General features: G+C 39.0%; 2 protein-coding genes across 2 annotated transcripts in view; one reads left to right on the forward strand and one right to left on the reverse strand.

Annotated features, from left to right (window-relative positions):
- LOC131154524 (ankyrin repeat-containing protein At2g01680) overlaps window positions 1–10843 on the forward strand; it is a 28850-nt gene extending 18007 nt beyond the window's left edge. Inside the window, exon 3 of the mRNA XM_058107340.1 lies at window positions 9772–10843. Within this exon, the coding sequence (XP_057963323.1) occupies window positions 9772–10650 (879 nt within the window). The 3' untranslated portion in view covers window positions 10651–10843. The remainder of the gene's footprint in view (window positions 1–9771) is intronic.
- Window positions 10844–12165: 1322 nt separating this feature from the next.
- LOC131153813 (pentatricopeptide repeat-containing protein At5g48910-like) lies at window positions 12166–14118 on the reverse strand. The gene has a single exon (XM_058106269.1). The coding sequence runs from the start codon at window positions 14116–14118 to the stop codon at window positions 12166–12168; it is 1953 nt and encodes a 650-aa protein (XP_057962252.1).
- Window positions 14119–14406: the final 288 nt, after the last annotated feature.

A 14406-nucleotide genomic window follows, 5' to 3' on the forward strand; every position in this document is an offset into this window, starting at 1 on the left:
ACCAATTGAGTAAGAGTATTCAAAAGGAGGTTCCATGGTGTATGTTGTTTGTAAATGATATTGTATTAATTGATGAAACTAGGGACGAAGTAAAGGCTGAGTTAGAATTATGGAGAGAAGTTTTGGAATCTAGAGGCTTTAGGATAAGTAGAAATAAGACAAAATATATGAAATTTAATTTTAGTAATGATAGGAGGAATATTGGAGACAAAGTTAAATTTGATGATGAAGAAATAAATAGCACTTGTAGATTTTGATACCTTGGATCTATTATGCAAGCTGAAGGAGAAATTGAAGATAATGTAATGCATAGAGTTAAAACAGGTTGGGTAAAATGGAGAAGTGCTTCAAGTGTGGTATGTGATCATAGAATACCCTTAAAATTGAAAGGGAAGTTTTATAGGACAGTTATAAGACCAGCTATGTTATATGGATCGGAATATTGGGCGACTAAGAAACATAATATCCAAAAAGTAAAAGTTACCGAGATGAGAATGCTTAGATAGATGAGTGGTATAATATTGAAAGATAAATTAAGGAATGAACACATTCACGGTAAGTTAGGTGTAGCTCCTATAGAAGATAGGATAAGGGAGGGACGACTCAGATGGTATGGACACTTGCAATGTAGGCCACATAGTGCACCTGTGAGGAAGAGTGAGTTAGTTATTGTGGGGGGCAGTAGAAGAAGAACGGGTAGACCTAAAATAACTTGGGAGGAGATAATGAGTAAGGATTTAATATCCTTGAATCTATCAAAAGAAATGGCTCATGATCGCATAAATTGGTGGAAAAGGGTTCATATAGCCGATCCCACCTAGTGGGACTAAGGCTTGGCTTTGTTGTTAATGATCGCCTACTTTGGGAAATTGTGATCAGATGGTGTGCAATGGAGAGATTAGTTTGGAGAGCACTATTGTTCCAAGGGCTTTTTCTTTGTCTTCATCAAATGTTTGTTAGAAAATTGATGTGTGCTTAATAAGCAAGGACGTTGATAAGATAGAATGGGGGAAAATGTCACAATACATCTGTGACATATTCAAGATGGCCCACAACCTTAGGAGGGCTTGGTTATCATGCTAGATGAGTCGTGGAAGGAACTATGGAAAACTTGGGTTTGATTATGGAGATGTCCTAAGACGTACTTTGAATGCCACTATGATGTTGTCGTGGGTTTGGACAGTTATTTAGGTGTCATTCTCAAGTCAGTGATGTATGACTCTTTAGACCATGGATGGTTACTCATGCTAAAGTGAGAATGTGGGAGAAAAATTATATCTTTAGGGAGAATACTAAGTGAATGTCCTACCACCCTTAGTGTCCAGCACTAAGTGAGCTCCGGAGCACTTCGCTTAGGGGTGGGCCCTTGATAGTCTTGGAGGGTGTCTTGGGCTTCTATGTGGAATTGGGAACCCATGATGATCCATTGGAGCATCAGGTTGTGCGCCACTTCTGATTCGGAGCTTGGGACATACATCCGTGTTGGCATCGGGATTTACCCTCGAATAGTTCTGTCTTACAATGGACTATCTAGGGATGTTTGAGTTGGTTTTCCCAAAAAAGTCAAAAAATATGATTTATGATACCACATCAAGGCAGAATGGGAATATCACCTCTAGATTACTGAAGAAGCGAAAGAGATGCTGGTTTAATATGGGGTCTTCCCCTTCAACGAGATTAGAAAAGGTTGTATTAAAGTTTCAATCGGTTAGTAACATGGTAAGTGCCCCTGCCAGGAAGTAGTAATAAAAGTGAGAATGGTGTCACTTACCCTAGCTCCCAGCCGAACTATTCATACACTAGTCATAAAAGTGATGGATTTACATGATCACGAGGCTTTCTACATGATAAGTCCAGCATATGTGGAATTCCACATTTTTATAGTATGTAGCCAGTACTTGGGTAATTTGGAGCAGCTTTATGACTTAGTAGCCGAGTTTTGGGCATGTGTAATGTCATGTGGGGAAGGTATGTTCCCAACTATACTAGACGGAATCAGGGAGGCACTCCATTTGTTAGGTAGTCCTTGGGATTCTATGTTTTGGCGTCAGTTCAACTTTGTGGTTCACATGACAGAGTTTTGTACATTCATGTGATTTGGAATGGACAATTTTGAGTCTTGCTAAGAGCTATCTAGAGCTATTATCTCTTATCTTAATTCTCCAATTGAGCAAGAAAAGTTGGTTGACAAGAGGATATTAATTTAGGCTCAAAGGTGGAGGATGGATAGTATTACCCCCAAGGGTGGGAAATGTTCTGAATTTAAAGGGTTAGGCATGGCTGTAAACTGATGTGTTTTTTCCTGTGCGTTTTTTCCCCACATTTGTTTCTCATTTCTAATCTAGAAGTACACTTGGATGACATATACTCAATGAAGTGAATGAAAGCTTATTGTCATATTTCTTTTTGTTCATCGCGTTTTCTCTCTCCCTTCCCCTTTTCATTTTCCTGTCATATGGTCGGATACTCAAAAGACCTGCAGACAGAAATTACTTCTTACTAACATATGCAGTCTTAAAATTTCCTCTTTGTAATTTCATTATTTGGCATGAAATACATATGATCAGAGAGTGTTACAAGAATGGAATTTTTTATGTTTTAAATTTTGATTGGAGCCATTACAACATTTGTTTTTGGATTTTTTTAATTTTCCATACACTTCATGGTCTATCTAAGGTCCATCCCACTTTTAGAGAAAATTTCTGTATATGGAGTCCATGACACATGCCCGGCTTCTTGCAAGACCCAATCTGCCCCTTGGAGGGACTTCTTTTTATTACCTTGCCCTAGGGAGTACAACCTTCACCAGTAGGCAACTAAGTTTTGCTTGTATGTATTCTCTCTTTTCCAATGCTTCTATGAACCAACCTTGAAAAATCACGATTGATCTTAGTAATTTAGATTTTTAGTGAGTCTTCCTGAAGTGCATCTCAGCAGGAAGAACAATTTCAGTTCCATATAATATGGAGAATGAGGTTGCCTCAGTAGGTTCTTTCTTAGCTGTACGGTATGCCCAAAGTGCTAAGGAAACATGTTATGGCACTTCTTTGGGTCTTCATGTGCCATCCTATTAAGAACTTGCAGTTGAGTTTTGTTTGTATCATCTGTATGTCCATTACCCTAAGGTGGCTTGGGTTATTTCAGGATTCTGAGAATGTGCATCTAGAATGTTTGATGCTCACATTTGGGAACCCATAGGAGTATCCTGTATGGGAAGTGTCTTGGAGTCCTTAGGGATGCAAGACATACCTCCAATAGGCCAAAATATGGGCATTTAATACCCATCTGCCCCATTGATAATCCTGGATTCCATGGTAATACATTTAATGGGACAAAAGTATCCCTACCATTCATTGCTCTATAACGAAAGTGCCCCTTCTTGTTTACTAGGTTTTCAGTATTATGATTATCATGTTTTTCAGAGAGATGGGAGAATATATGCTTAGAAGGGATACAAAAGAAACACACTTAAGAGAACAAAAAATAAGCTAATAGAATCTGCTGAATCTACTAGAACCAGAGATGTAGCATTTTGTGTGTTATACTAAATACAATTTCATCTGACTTAGCAGACAAACTGTCAAAGATCATTTTATTTCTTGTTATCCAGTTGTGGTAAACACAAGCAGCCAAAGTGCGGCTGCAAAGATCAGCTGTAGGGCCAGGACCCAAATTGATCAATCTCTCCATCTCTTCTTCCCAAATAAAAAATGGGTGGGGGGCCTTCAGAACCACAACAGCTATTTTTTTTTTTTTTTTTTAAGTCTTGTGTGGCAGCAGTTGAAAACAGGTAATTTCTTGATTCCTCTTCCTGATGACCGAACAAGCAGGGTATGTATTCCAGGATGCCAACCACAAAATGAAAGCATGCCTAGGAATAAGAATACATCTTCTGAACCTGACTATTTTTTACCAAGAAACAGTAGGCCCTCCCTCTCTAATAAGCTCCCAAGCAGAATAAATTCTCGAGGAACTGGAAGAATCAGCCATCCAAAACAATTTTGTCCTGCTTTAAAGGATCTGGATTGAAATTTAGAGCATCCTTTTATTGTAGGGACAGTATAAGTAACTCTTCTTGGCCGGAACAATCACCCATTTAGAGCCTCCTTTTATTGTAGAAACAGTATTTAACTCTTCAAGGCCGGAACGATCACCCATCTCTAAAAATTCTGCAAACTTTGGTTTCTGAAGAAAGAAATATATTCTTATGGGCATTGAGGCCAAATTTATCATTTAAAGACCCTCAAGGGTCCCAACCATCAAAGAATAGGGAAATACTGCAGCCGTTCCCCATTGTGTTTGATAGGGTAAACTTTGCTTCTAACTCCCAGCACTCCCTCTTTCATGTGCAACTGCCATGTTGGGGGAGAGAGAGGGGGGTGGGGGGGTTTGGTTGATGGCCCAGATGCTTCTATTTCTTTGCTTGTAAACCTGCAACCGTTCTACCCATAAAAATGAAGAGTAGCAAACTAACCAGAGGAGCTTAACTGCATAAGCTTCCTTCATCTCAGATAGCCTTTTAGATCCAGATCACCATCAGACTGAGGCCTGAAGACCTTAGCCCAGTGCAGCTTGTAGTGTCTGAATTGGTTCCCTTCCAAAAGAAAGCTTTAAGCCTTTGCCCCGAAGATTTCCTCACTAAGTTCCAATAGTTGTGTATGCTTAGCAGAACATAGCCTATAAGCTGTAATCTCCCTGCACAAGGAGATGCCTGTTGATGCAACTGTTTATTCTGCCTGAAATATTCTTAATCAAAAAATAACAATCTTCCTTATTCTTTTTGAAACCAAAGGCAAATCAAGATGCTTAACAGGAAGGCTTCCTTCTGGCATGCCCAAGTTTTGATAAATTTTCAGTCTTAACACCATCAAGAACTTCAGCTGTAAATAAGTGGACTTCAGAGGGTTGATTTAAAGTTCATAAATCAATTAGAAGAACTGCAGAGAGTATCTGGTACTTCTTGCTGAAGCAGCTTCTCCATGAGGAAAAATTAGAAGATCATCTGCAAAACAAAGTTTTGTCAGGCCAAGTTTCTTACATCTACCATGATACTTTGAATCCCCTTTAGTGGTAGCCAATTTTAAGTCATTATCCAGAACCTTTATAATCATTACAAATAGGTAGGAGATATGGGATACCCCTGCTTAACCCCCTTGCGTCCTTTGAAGAAATCCTCTAAAGAGCAATGGTCAACTGAGGAGAAAGAAGCAGTAAGGGACTCCCTAATCCCAGAAAAATGTAGGGGGAGTGTCAATAACTTCAAGAACCATGAACAGAAAATCCCAATTAACTGAATCAAGTGCCTTCTTTAGTCCTCCATTATAATCAATTTAGGAGCTTCTTGGTTGATATGGTAATTATAGAGATGGTCTTGAGCCAACAATCTATTTGATTGGGGCTTATGAAGGAATCCAAGTAACTTTGCGAGATTTTTTGTAATACGTTTGTAAATGATGTTGAGCAACTAGCCTGTAGTCAGAGACTCATAGGGAAAGGTTGGATTTGAACACTTTGAAATGAGGATCAGTGCAATGGAATTCACCTGATTAAGATGCTTCATATCAATGAAGGGTGAAATAGCCTCCACAAAATCAGTCTCTTGATATTCAAGCAAATTCCTTGTAAAACCCATCTGGCCCAGGAGAAAAAGAATATCCCACCTGTCTAATTTCCTCCTCAACAGGTTTAGTAAGAGTGGTTTTGTAATCCTTAACCCAGCTAAAATCAAGTAATTTCTTCAATAAAGAGGGATTGCAAGGAAGAATCCCCCTGTTCTTGTCCCCAACAAATTTGAACGAGAAGACATCAGCTCCTTCTTTATGTCCTCTAGGCTTAGAGCCATAGGCTTAATCAGAGCTTTTATTGGGATCTGGACCTTCTAGCCCGAACAGCATTGGAGAAAAATTTATTATTTTTGTCCTCTAATTTGAGTCAAAACCTTGGATTTTATCTTTAGCATGCTTTCTTCATCTTGACATAACTCAATCTAGCTATGTTGCCTATCTTTAGCTTCCTTTAGAATTATTGGATGAGAAATACTGAGAATAAGAGATTGCAAGGACTCTATTTGCTCATCTGTTTGCTGAATTTTTTATTTTGGATTTGCATAGTGCTGCTTTTGAAAGATTTTGAGATGCTTCTTTGGGACTTTCAACTTCTGAAAGAAGCTGAACTCTGTACGTAGGGACCCCTATGGAGCTGCAAGAATTCCAAGCCAATTTTACAGTCTCCAAGAAGTCCAGACGATAAGTCCAACATTTCAAATTTTTTAAGAGGGAAGTTATTTCCTTTGTTTGAAGAGAACTTACACAATTTAGTTATACCTGGAGAATGATATGAAACCCCAGGGGAAAGGAATTCTACCAGCAGGTCTGGAATTCTATTAATGCAACTTTGAGAAGCCATGACTCTTAAGCTTCCTAGCCAAAAACCCAGCCTCTGACTTATTGGACCATGTGTTCAGCGGACAAGTATATGGGAGAAGGCCAGAGGAAATTATACAGTCTCTGAATTCTTCCAGAGCAGAAATACAAGGAACAGAAGGAGAGTTTAAGCTCTCAGATAAGCTTCGGGTGGTGTTAAAATCCCCAAGAACAATCCAAGGACAACTTCTTAAATCAACTGAAAAATTAACAAGGTTATACAGTAGCAAATTTTTACCCTTTCCAGAATTCGAAGCGCAGGCAAAATCCATCCAAAAACAAGGGAGATCAACCATGGTGAATTTGACACTAATAATCTAAGACTGATGGTGCATGGCAACGATATTTATGGAATTTACTTTTTTGTCAACATAGACAATTAAAATAGTTCCTCCAGTAGAAGTACTTGAATGGTGATCAAATTGATGACATCGTGTCATCCTGAACTTCTGCATAGATTCACTAAACTTACCAAATCCTGTTTGAGGGACTCTTTCAAACCATTGATAGCTTTATATATCCTGCTCACAATACCATTGGAGTATTGGACTCTCCTTGAGCAACAAGCCTTGGAGGTTTCCTCACAATACTTCCTCTGTAAACCACCATGAAAGAAAGTATTTTTAACATCAAATTGAAATAAAGACCAATAGTAATTAGCAGCGAGGGAGATCAAAACCCAAAGAAAAGAAATCTTGGCCCAGTGGAGAGTCTCTGTACAATCAAGTTATTCTTGCTAGGCTTATGAGAAACCAATGTTAGAGCAGTTCACTTTGCAAAGGTTACAGCTACTATTAACCAAGGAGGGGTCTTTTTGCATAGTTATGGAAGTGAACATTCGTATGGGCCTATGGCAGGGGTATGACAACAGGTATTCTAGATTTAAAGAGTTTTTTTTTCGTTGGAGTATAACACCAAAGATTTGTCAAGTTGAGATTTTTTGGGAAATTGAAGTGGCTCAGTCTGCTAAAGGAAATAGTTTATCCCAGAGAAAATATGTGCTTGATCTTCTTGAAAAAATTAGGCTATTGCGATGTAAACCAGTTGGTTCACCTATGGATCCTTAAGTTATTGGTTGATGGAGATTTGATCAATGATGCAAAAACACTAGGAGGCTAGTTGTTAAATTAATTATTTGATATTTGATCAAATATGTCTTCTGCTGTTAGTACTGTAAGCCAATTTATGGATCATCCTAGGATACCACACTGGGATGCAGTTATTTGCATATTATGGTACACTGGCTTTGAAGAAGGCTTCAGGTCTTGGCTTGCTGTACAAGTATTGTAGTAATATGTAGCTTTTTAATATGCAGCTTGGTTTTTCAAATTTTGGCTTGGCAGGCTCGGCATCTGATAGGAGATCTACTATTGGATATTGCACTTCTCTAAGGGCTAATCTAATAATTTCATGGGGAAGAAGCAAATTATTTGTGCTAGATCTAATGCAGAAGCAGAATATAGAGCCATCGCTTGCACCACTTGTGAACTGATTTACTTAAAGTTTGTAGCCAGAATTTAGTTTTTCTCACTGTCTTTGTGAAACCAAACTTTGGCAACCAAGCTGCTGTGTGTCTAGCTTCAAATCTAACATTTCATGAGCGAACCACGTACAGTGAAGTTGAATGTCATTTTGTGCACAAGAAACTTGTGAATGGGCATATTTGCAATCCACTCATCTCAGCTGGATTGTAGCATGCAGATTTGTTTACTATGGTATTAGCTGCTTGTTATATTTAGTTTTTGTGTGACAAACTTGGACTACATGATATTTAGTCCAACTTGAGGGGGAGTGTTACAAATAAGTAATTACGGCTCGTTTGGTTCGGCGGAATAGTTATTACTTTGAATAAGATGAAATAGAGTTCAAATTTTGGGAATCAACATGTATATTCCTAATTATTTCATTCAACATGTAATATGAAAGGAATAAGCATGATGAAATTTAGGAATATTTATTCATTGTCTATTCCTTATTATGAACTCATAAAATGTTTCATATTGTTATTTGCTTTATAATAATAAAATAATTTCAATAACTAATTGTAACTAATTTACTAAAACTAATCTATTCCTGGGAATATACATTCTGCAAAAGTGATATTTTGTAATTTCTTGGAAATTTAATTAATAAAAAAGTGTGTGAGAGACAAAATACGTAAATTTCCATTCTCCCTCTTTCCCTGTGTCTGCACATGCTAAACTACATGTCAATCAAATATTTAACTTCCTCAAATTCTTTATTTGAAATAATGTGAGGATAATATTTTAGGCACATCCATTTTTCAGAAATACTTCCTCGAGCCATTGGAGACAATATTTTAAGGCCAAGAAAAAATTTCTTAAATAACTCCATATAATATTTATCACTCTTGATTAGGAGATTTAAGAGACAGAAACTAAATCACAAAAATATTGAAGAACTAAATCAAAACATATTGCCCACAGCTAGAACTACCATTCAAATGATTTTGATTAGCATTGTAAGGCTTTAAATTTCAGTGGAGTTTATTTGAATTGTTTTGCCCCACACTTGGAAGATTCCTTTATTGATGTAAAACTTCCTAGGATAAATTATTCAAAAATAGACTTGTTTAGGTATATTCATAAGAGATATATTCGAGAGAATAATAAATTTGTGTTTGTGTGCACGTGGAGCTTGAGTGGGTATGGTTATTGCAGTGAAGAGAGAGAGAGGGAGAGAACAATAATAAGCCTACTTCCATGAAATCCTGATGGTTGGATTGCTGGGGGAAGATAGTTGACCTTGGTGTGGCAGCAACCAGCCTGCAAGTTTGAGACCTGAACTGTGGGTCATGTCACAGTCAATCGTTGGTGCTTGGATCGCTGCTATAATAAAGAATTTGGGGAGCACTCTCACTATCAACTATAGCTTTTGGTGCAACAGCAGGCACTCAGTCTTACAGAAAGTAAAAATAAAAGATATACTTTGGCATAGAATATCTAGAACCAATTGGCATATGCGGGATGATTTACAAAGGGGGGCCTACCTATACATGGAGTTTGAAGGTCAAGAAACATCCTTTAATTGACATCTGTAGTATGTCACTAATTGCATGACCGACAAATTGCCCATCTTGGATCTACATGGATGCCATTATTTTTCCTGCAAGTAAGATCCAACTTGTATCTTATATATCAATTTTCAAAAGTCTATCCTTTGTTACACATGATAGATTTAGCTTGTTTCATGGCACTATATTTTTTTATAGGTCCTTGCAATTTAAGTTTTCTTATGCATTCTGAAACTTGTCTGAATTTTGAAGGAATTTGAATCCATTGTTTTCTGGTCATTTTTCTGCTACTGATAGTCTTCTACTCTCTTTCAGATAGTGAGCCTTTTGTTAACCCATACATCTGTGGAGGTCAATGCTATCAATAATCAGCAAGAAACCGCAATGGATTTGGCTGATAAACTACAATATGGAGAACCTGCACTAGAAATTAAGGAAGCTCTAGCAGAGGTTGGTGCCAAGCATGCGAGACATGTTGGCCAAGTGGATGAAACTATAGAACTCAAAAGGACTGTGAGTGACATAAAACATGAGGTGTATTCACAATTCATACAAAATGAAACAACCAACAAGCGAGTGTCTGGTATTGCTAAAGAACTGAGGAAACTTCACCGAGAAGCTGTTCAAAACACTACTAATTCTGTTACTGTTGTTGCCGTTCTTTTTGCCTCCATTGCTTTCCTGGCCATATTCAACTTGCCTGGCCAATATGTGATGACTGGACCAAATGCGGGGAAAGCTACTATAGCAGATACTGTTGGTTTCCGTGTGTTCTGCCTCTTGAATGCTACATCACTCTTCATTTCTCTAGCTGTTGTTGTGGTTCAGATTACTTTGGTTGCTTGGGACACCAGTGCTCAGAAGCTGGTTGTTTCAGTAATTAACAAGCTAATGTGGGCAGCCTGCATTAGCACTTGCGGGGCTTTCCTTTCAATAGCATTTGTGGTTGTGGGGAAGGGAAAGTCATGGATGGCCCTTACCATAACCCTAATGGGTGCGCCTATTCTTGTTGGGACGCTTGCTAGCATGTGCTACTTTGTTTTTCGACAACATTTTGGGATCTTTGGAAACGATTCTCAAAGACGTGTTAAAAGGGCAAGCAAAAGCAAATCTTTCTCATGGTCTCTGTACTCAGCTAATATATCAGATCTTGATGATTATGATTCTGACATTGAGAAGATCTATGCATTGTAGAGTCCGGTTGTATCAAAAAGCTCTAGTTGCGGACTTGCAGTAGTTGGCCAGCTTGGTCTAAGTGAAATTTGATTCAAGTACTGCATTTGCAATGTAAAAAAGGTAGTAGATAATGTACATGTATGTGCCAAATATGACCAATGGCTTGTTGATTGCAATATCAGGTGGAATTTCCCCAAGTTTGATTGAGCAACTGCATTGTGTTGTGAATTGTGATTTTTTTTTAAGTGTTTGATTAAATGTCCAACTTGTTTATCCTCGTCTTAAGAATTACAACCATTGAATGTACAAGGGACTAGCTTGCCAATAGAATTACCATGAATGTCAGACTGCCTTGAAAAATAATGTGCATGAATAGAGTAAGAGGTTAAAGTGTTGATTGGTAAAAGATCTATGTATAAAGGATGGTAAGTAAAAAATAAAAAAGAGGTTTAAGTGTTGATTGGTAAAAGATCTATGTATAAAGGATGATGAGTAAAAATTCATGTTTTTTTTAACCTTAAATTGATTCTGCAGGAGAGCCATCATCACCTCTTTTAAGTGAAAGGTGGGTTAGAGCTCCCTGTGGCAATTGCACATCTGCTTCCTAACATATCTCTCATCTGTTAATATTTTTCATTGGTTTTCTTTTCTCATGAAAAATGGAGAGCGATCAATAGTGCCAATGGTCTCCATGAAATCATCCTTTGTTCTATCAGAGGCAGTACGGATTCTAGGCGTGAGTACTGGCTGTTGATTGCTGGATGCAGCCTCTCCTTTGGGCATTAGTGGAGGGCTGGCCCTAGTAATCAGAAAGCAAACTCCCATTGCTCTTCAACATCTCCCTAATGATTCCTTCAGTTTTTTGATGAGAAGTAGCTGACTGTCCAATTATATTAACATCCAAAGAATTTGAAGGTTGAGCTATTGAGATAGAGCCTTTAGTTTAGGAGCTCCTCTGCAGCAGTGGATCTACTCTTGCTGGTGACAGTAGCATGATTGGAAGCAAGAATGACAAAACCAATCCGTCGTACTGAGTGGAGTCAATTCTGTTATAGCAGAAAATTGTCCAAAGCACATTTGAGCCCTGCACACCACTACCAAAGAATAACACCTTGGCCCCAAGTCATCTCTGAGAGACCTCTTCAACACTAGTTAGACGAGAAAGTGAGGAAGTTGAGTTGTGATGGGCATACCTCCTCTCGACTCCAATTGTGAGTTCATATATGGAGAGATTCATTAGTATCAGTGCTGGAGCAGTCAGGTCATGAGCGCAATTTACTGAGCCAATTGTGTAGTTATCTTCATATTCTCTTGTGACATCTTCTACAAGGTTTTACTTGCCACTTGTGGGTTGGTCTTGGCTCCCCCAATTTCCTTATTTTCAATCAAGGTTATTGTGAATTGCCGATGCACTTGAAAAATCATAGCAGCAGATACAGGTAGCTGTATGGCCAATTATGGGAAAGGCAATGGACGATGGGGCGGTCTGAAAGAACATTCAAGTATTAATGCTTTATGTTACAGTGCCAGAGATTACCAATAATCCATACAAGAACATGTTCCATCTTGAAAATGGTGGAATCGAGTGGAATCTCTAATTATTATTGTCCGTTTATAAATCATACAGAGAAACTTCATTGCAGAATGACAATCATTACAGACACGAAGATTCTTTATTACTCGGACAGCTGTTCCAGGATTCGTGCTGATGAAACTAAAGGCAACTGCCAGTTTTTCACTGTGATGACCCAGTGAAGTTTGCTTCACTTCTTCCTCGTCTATATCCAGCAAAACTTGCTGTGTGTCTGGCTCATACCCAGCCTGCTTTAGTCTTTCTCCCATCTCATCAAGCATATCATAAATTTCTTTCTTCCTATAATGGGTTGCATCTCCAACAACGAACTCATGAACAACCCCATTCAATTCAACCAAGCTGCATCCAGGAGGCTTTTGAATTTGCCTCACTCGCATGGCTTTCCTCACCTCATGAACTTGATCCCATTTATCAGCCATTGCATAAATATTGGACAACAGGATATAGCCTGCATGATCATCTGGCGTCAATTCAATGAGCTTAAGCCCAGCTTTTTCACCTCTTTTTAAATTTCTATGGATTCTACAGGCACCCAACAAAGCCTTCCACACAACTGCATCGGGTTTCATTGGCATGGATTTGATGACCTCCTCTGCCTTTTCAAACAAACCAGCACGGCCCAAGAGATCAACCATACAACCATAATGTACAATGTCTGGCTCTATCCCATAAACACTTTTCATTTTATCAAAATACCCAAAACCATCTTCAACCAACCCTCCATGACTGCAAGCCTTCAAAATGCAAGAGAAGGTTATGGCATTGGGCCAAACTTTACAACATTCCATCATTGTGAACATTTCAACAGCCTTTAAGCTTTCGCTGTTTGCAGCTAGCCCACCTATCATGGCATTCCAAGTGTCCACACTCTTCCTATTCGTCTCATGAAATGCCTCAATTGCTCCATCTAAGCAACCGCATTTGGAGTACATGGTTATAAGAGCCGAACCAAGGTTCTCATCAACCTCAATTCTCTGCTTACTGATATATGCATGAACCCACTTTCCCTGGGCAAGTGCACCCAAATGGGCAACTGCAGTTAAAACACTAATCAAAGTCACTTTATCCGGCCATTCACCCTGCTGCATTTGTCGAAACATCTCTAAGGCCTCCTTAAATTCACCCACCTGAACATAATAAGAAATCATGGTGTTCCAAGAGACAACATCTATGCAAGGCATCGAGTAAAACAACAGGTTAAGTGATTCCTCGTCTCTGTTATTGGCATATCCTTGAAGCATACTATTCCAAGTTACAAAATCCCATTCAGAACTTGTATCAAACAGCTTGCGTGCATGGGCTACCAAACCAGACGCTGCGTACAAATGGATCAGCTTGTTTCGGATGAATGGGCTATACTCCAATCCGAATTTGACGATCTGCGAATGGATCTGCTTCCCAAGTGCCAGTGCAGGCAAAAGGGTGCACGCTTTGAGCAGAGAGGTGAAGGTATAGCCGTCGGGCTGAACCGACCGGTGAAGCATCCGATCATAGAGCGAAATGGCTTCCTGGGAATTCTGCTTCTTGAGGTTTCCTCTAATGAGAGTGTTCCAGGCGAAAGTATATGGTTCTTTTATGGAATCGAGTACACTTTCAGCGAATTCAAGGCTTCCATTGTCGGAAATGGCATAGAACTCGGCAAGACGGCTGGCGGCGTAGGTGTCTAAGATCTGGGAGGATTTGATCATGAGAGCATGGACTTGGTTGGCCTCTCGGAGATTTTTACAGAGGAGCAGAAGAGAGAGGTTAGAGTTCGGTGTTGACTTCTTTGGTAGAGACACAGTTGTCACTGAAAGAGTTTGAGGAGCTGGTACCGTGAGGGTCATCCGTACCGCTAGAGCAGAGGCTGCTAAGCTAAGTCGGGATATCGTTTTGTGAGGATGAAGGTCCATGATGGTTTTCCATTTTTTGCATTAGGGAAAAGGAAAGTGCTCAACTTCACCCGCCCGTGATAGTGCGGGTCCAGTAATACAAGTGATAGGAATGTGGTGGACACAACAGCATGGGTGTCACGGGACCGAATATTTCATACATCTGTGAATGGTTTATGCGGCGCTAGTTGAAACCTTCTTGTTTAACTAGTCATTCTATAGTTTACCATAGTTCACTCACAAAACACTTTCATTGTCATTCAAGCAAATATAAGTAGAAATAGTAAGCAACTTATAATAATAGTGACA

The sequence above is a fragment of the Malania oleifera genome, chromosome 4 (genome assembly GCF_029873635.1).
Source record: "Malania oleifera isolate guangnan ecotype guangnan chromosome 4, ASM2987363v1, whole genome shotgun sequence".
NCBI classification, from domain to species: Eukaryota; Viridiplantae; Streptophyta; class Magnoliopsida; order Santalales; family Ximeniaceae; genus Malania; species Malania oleifera.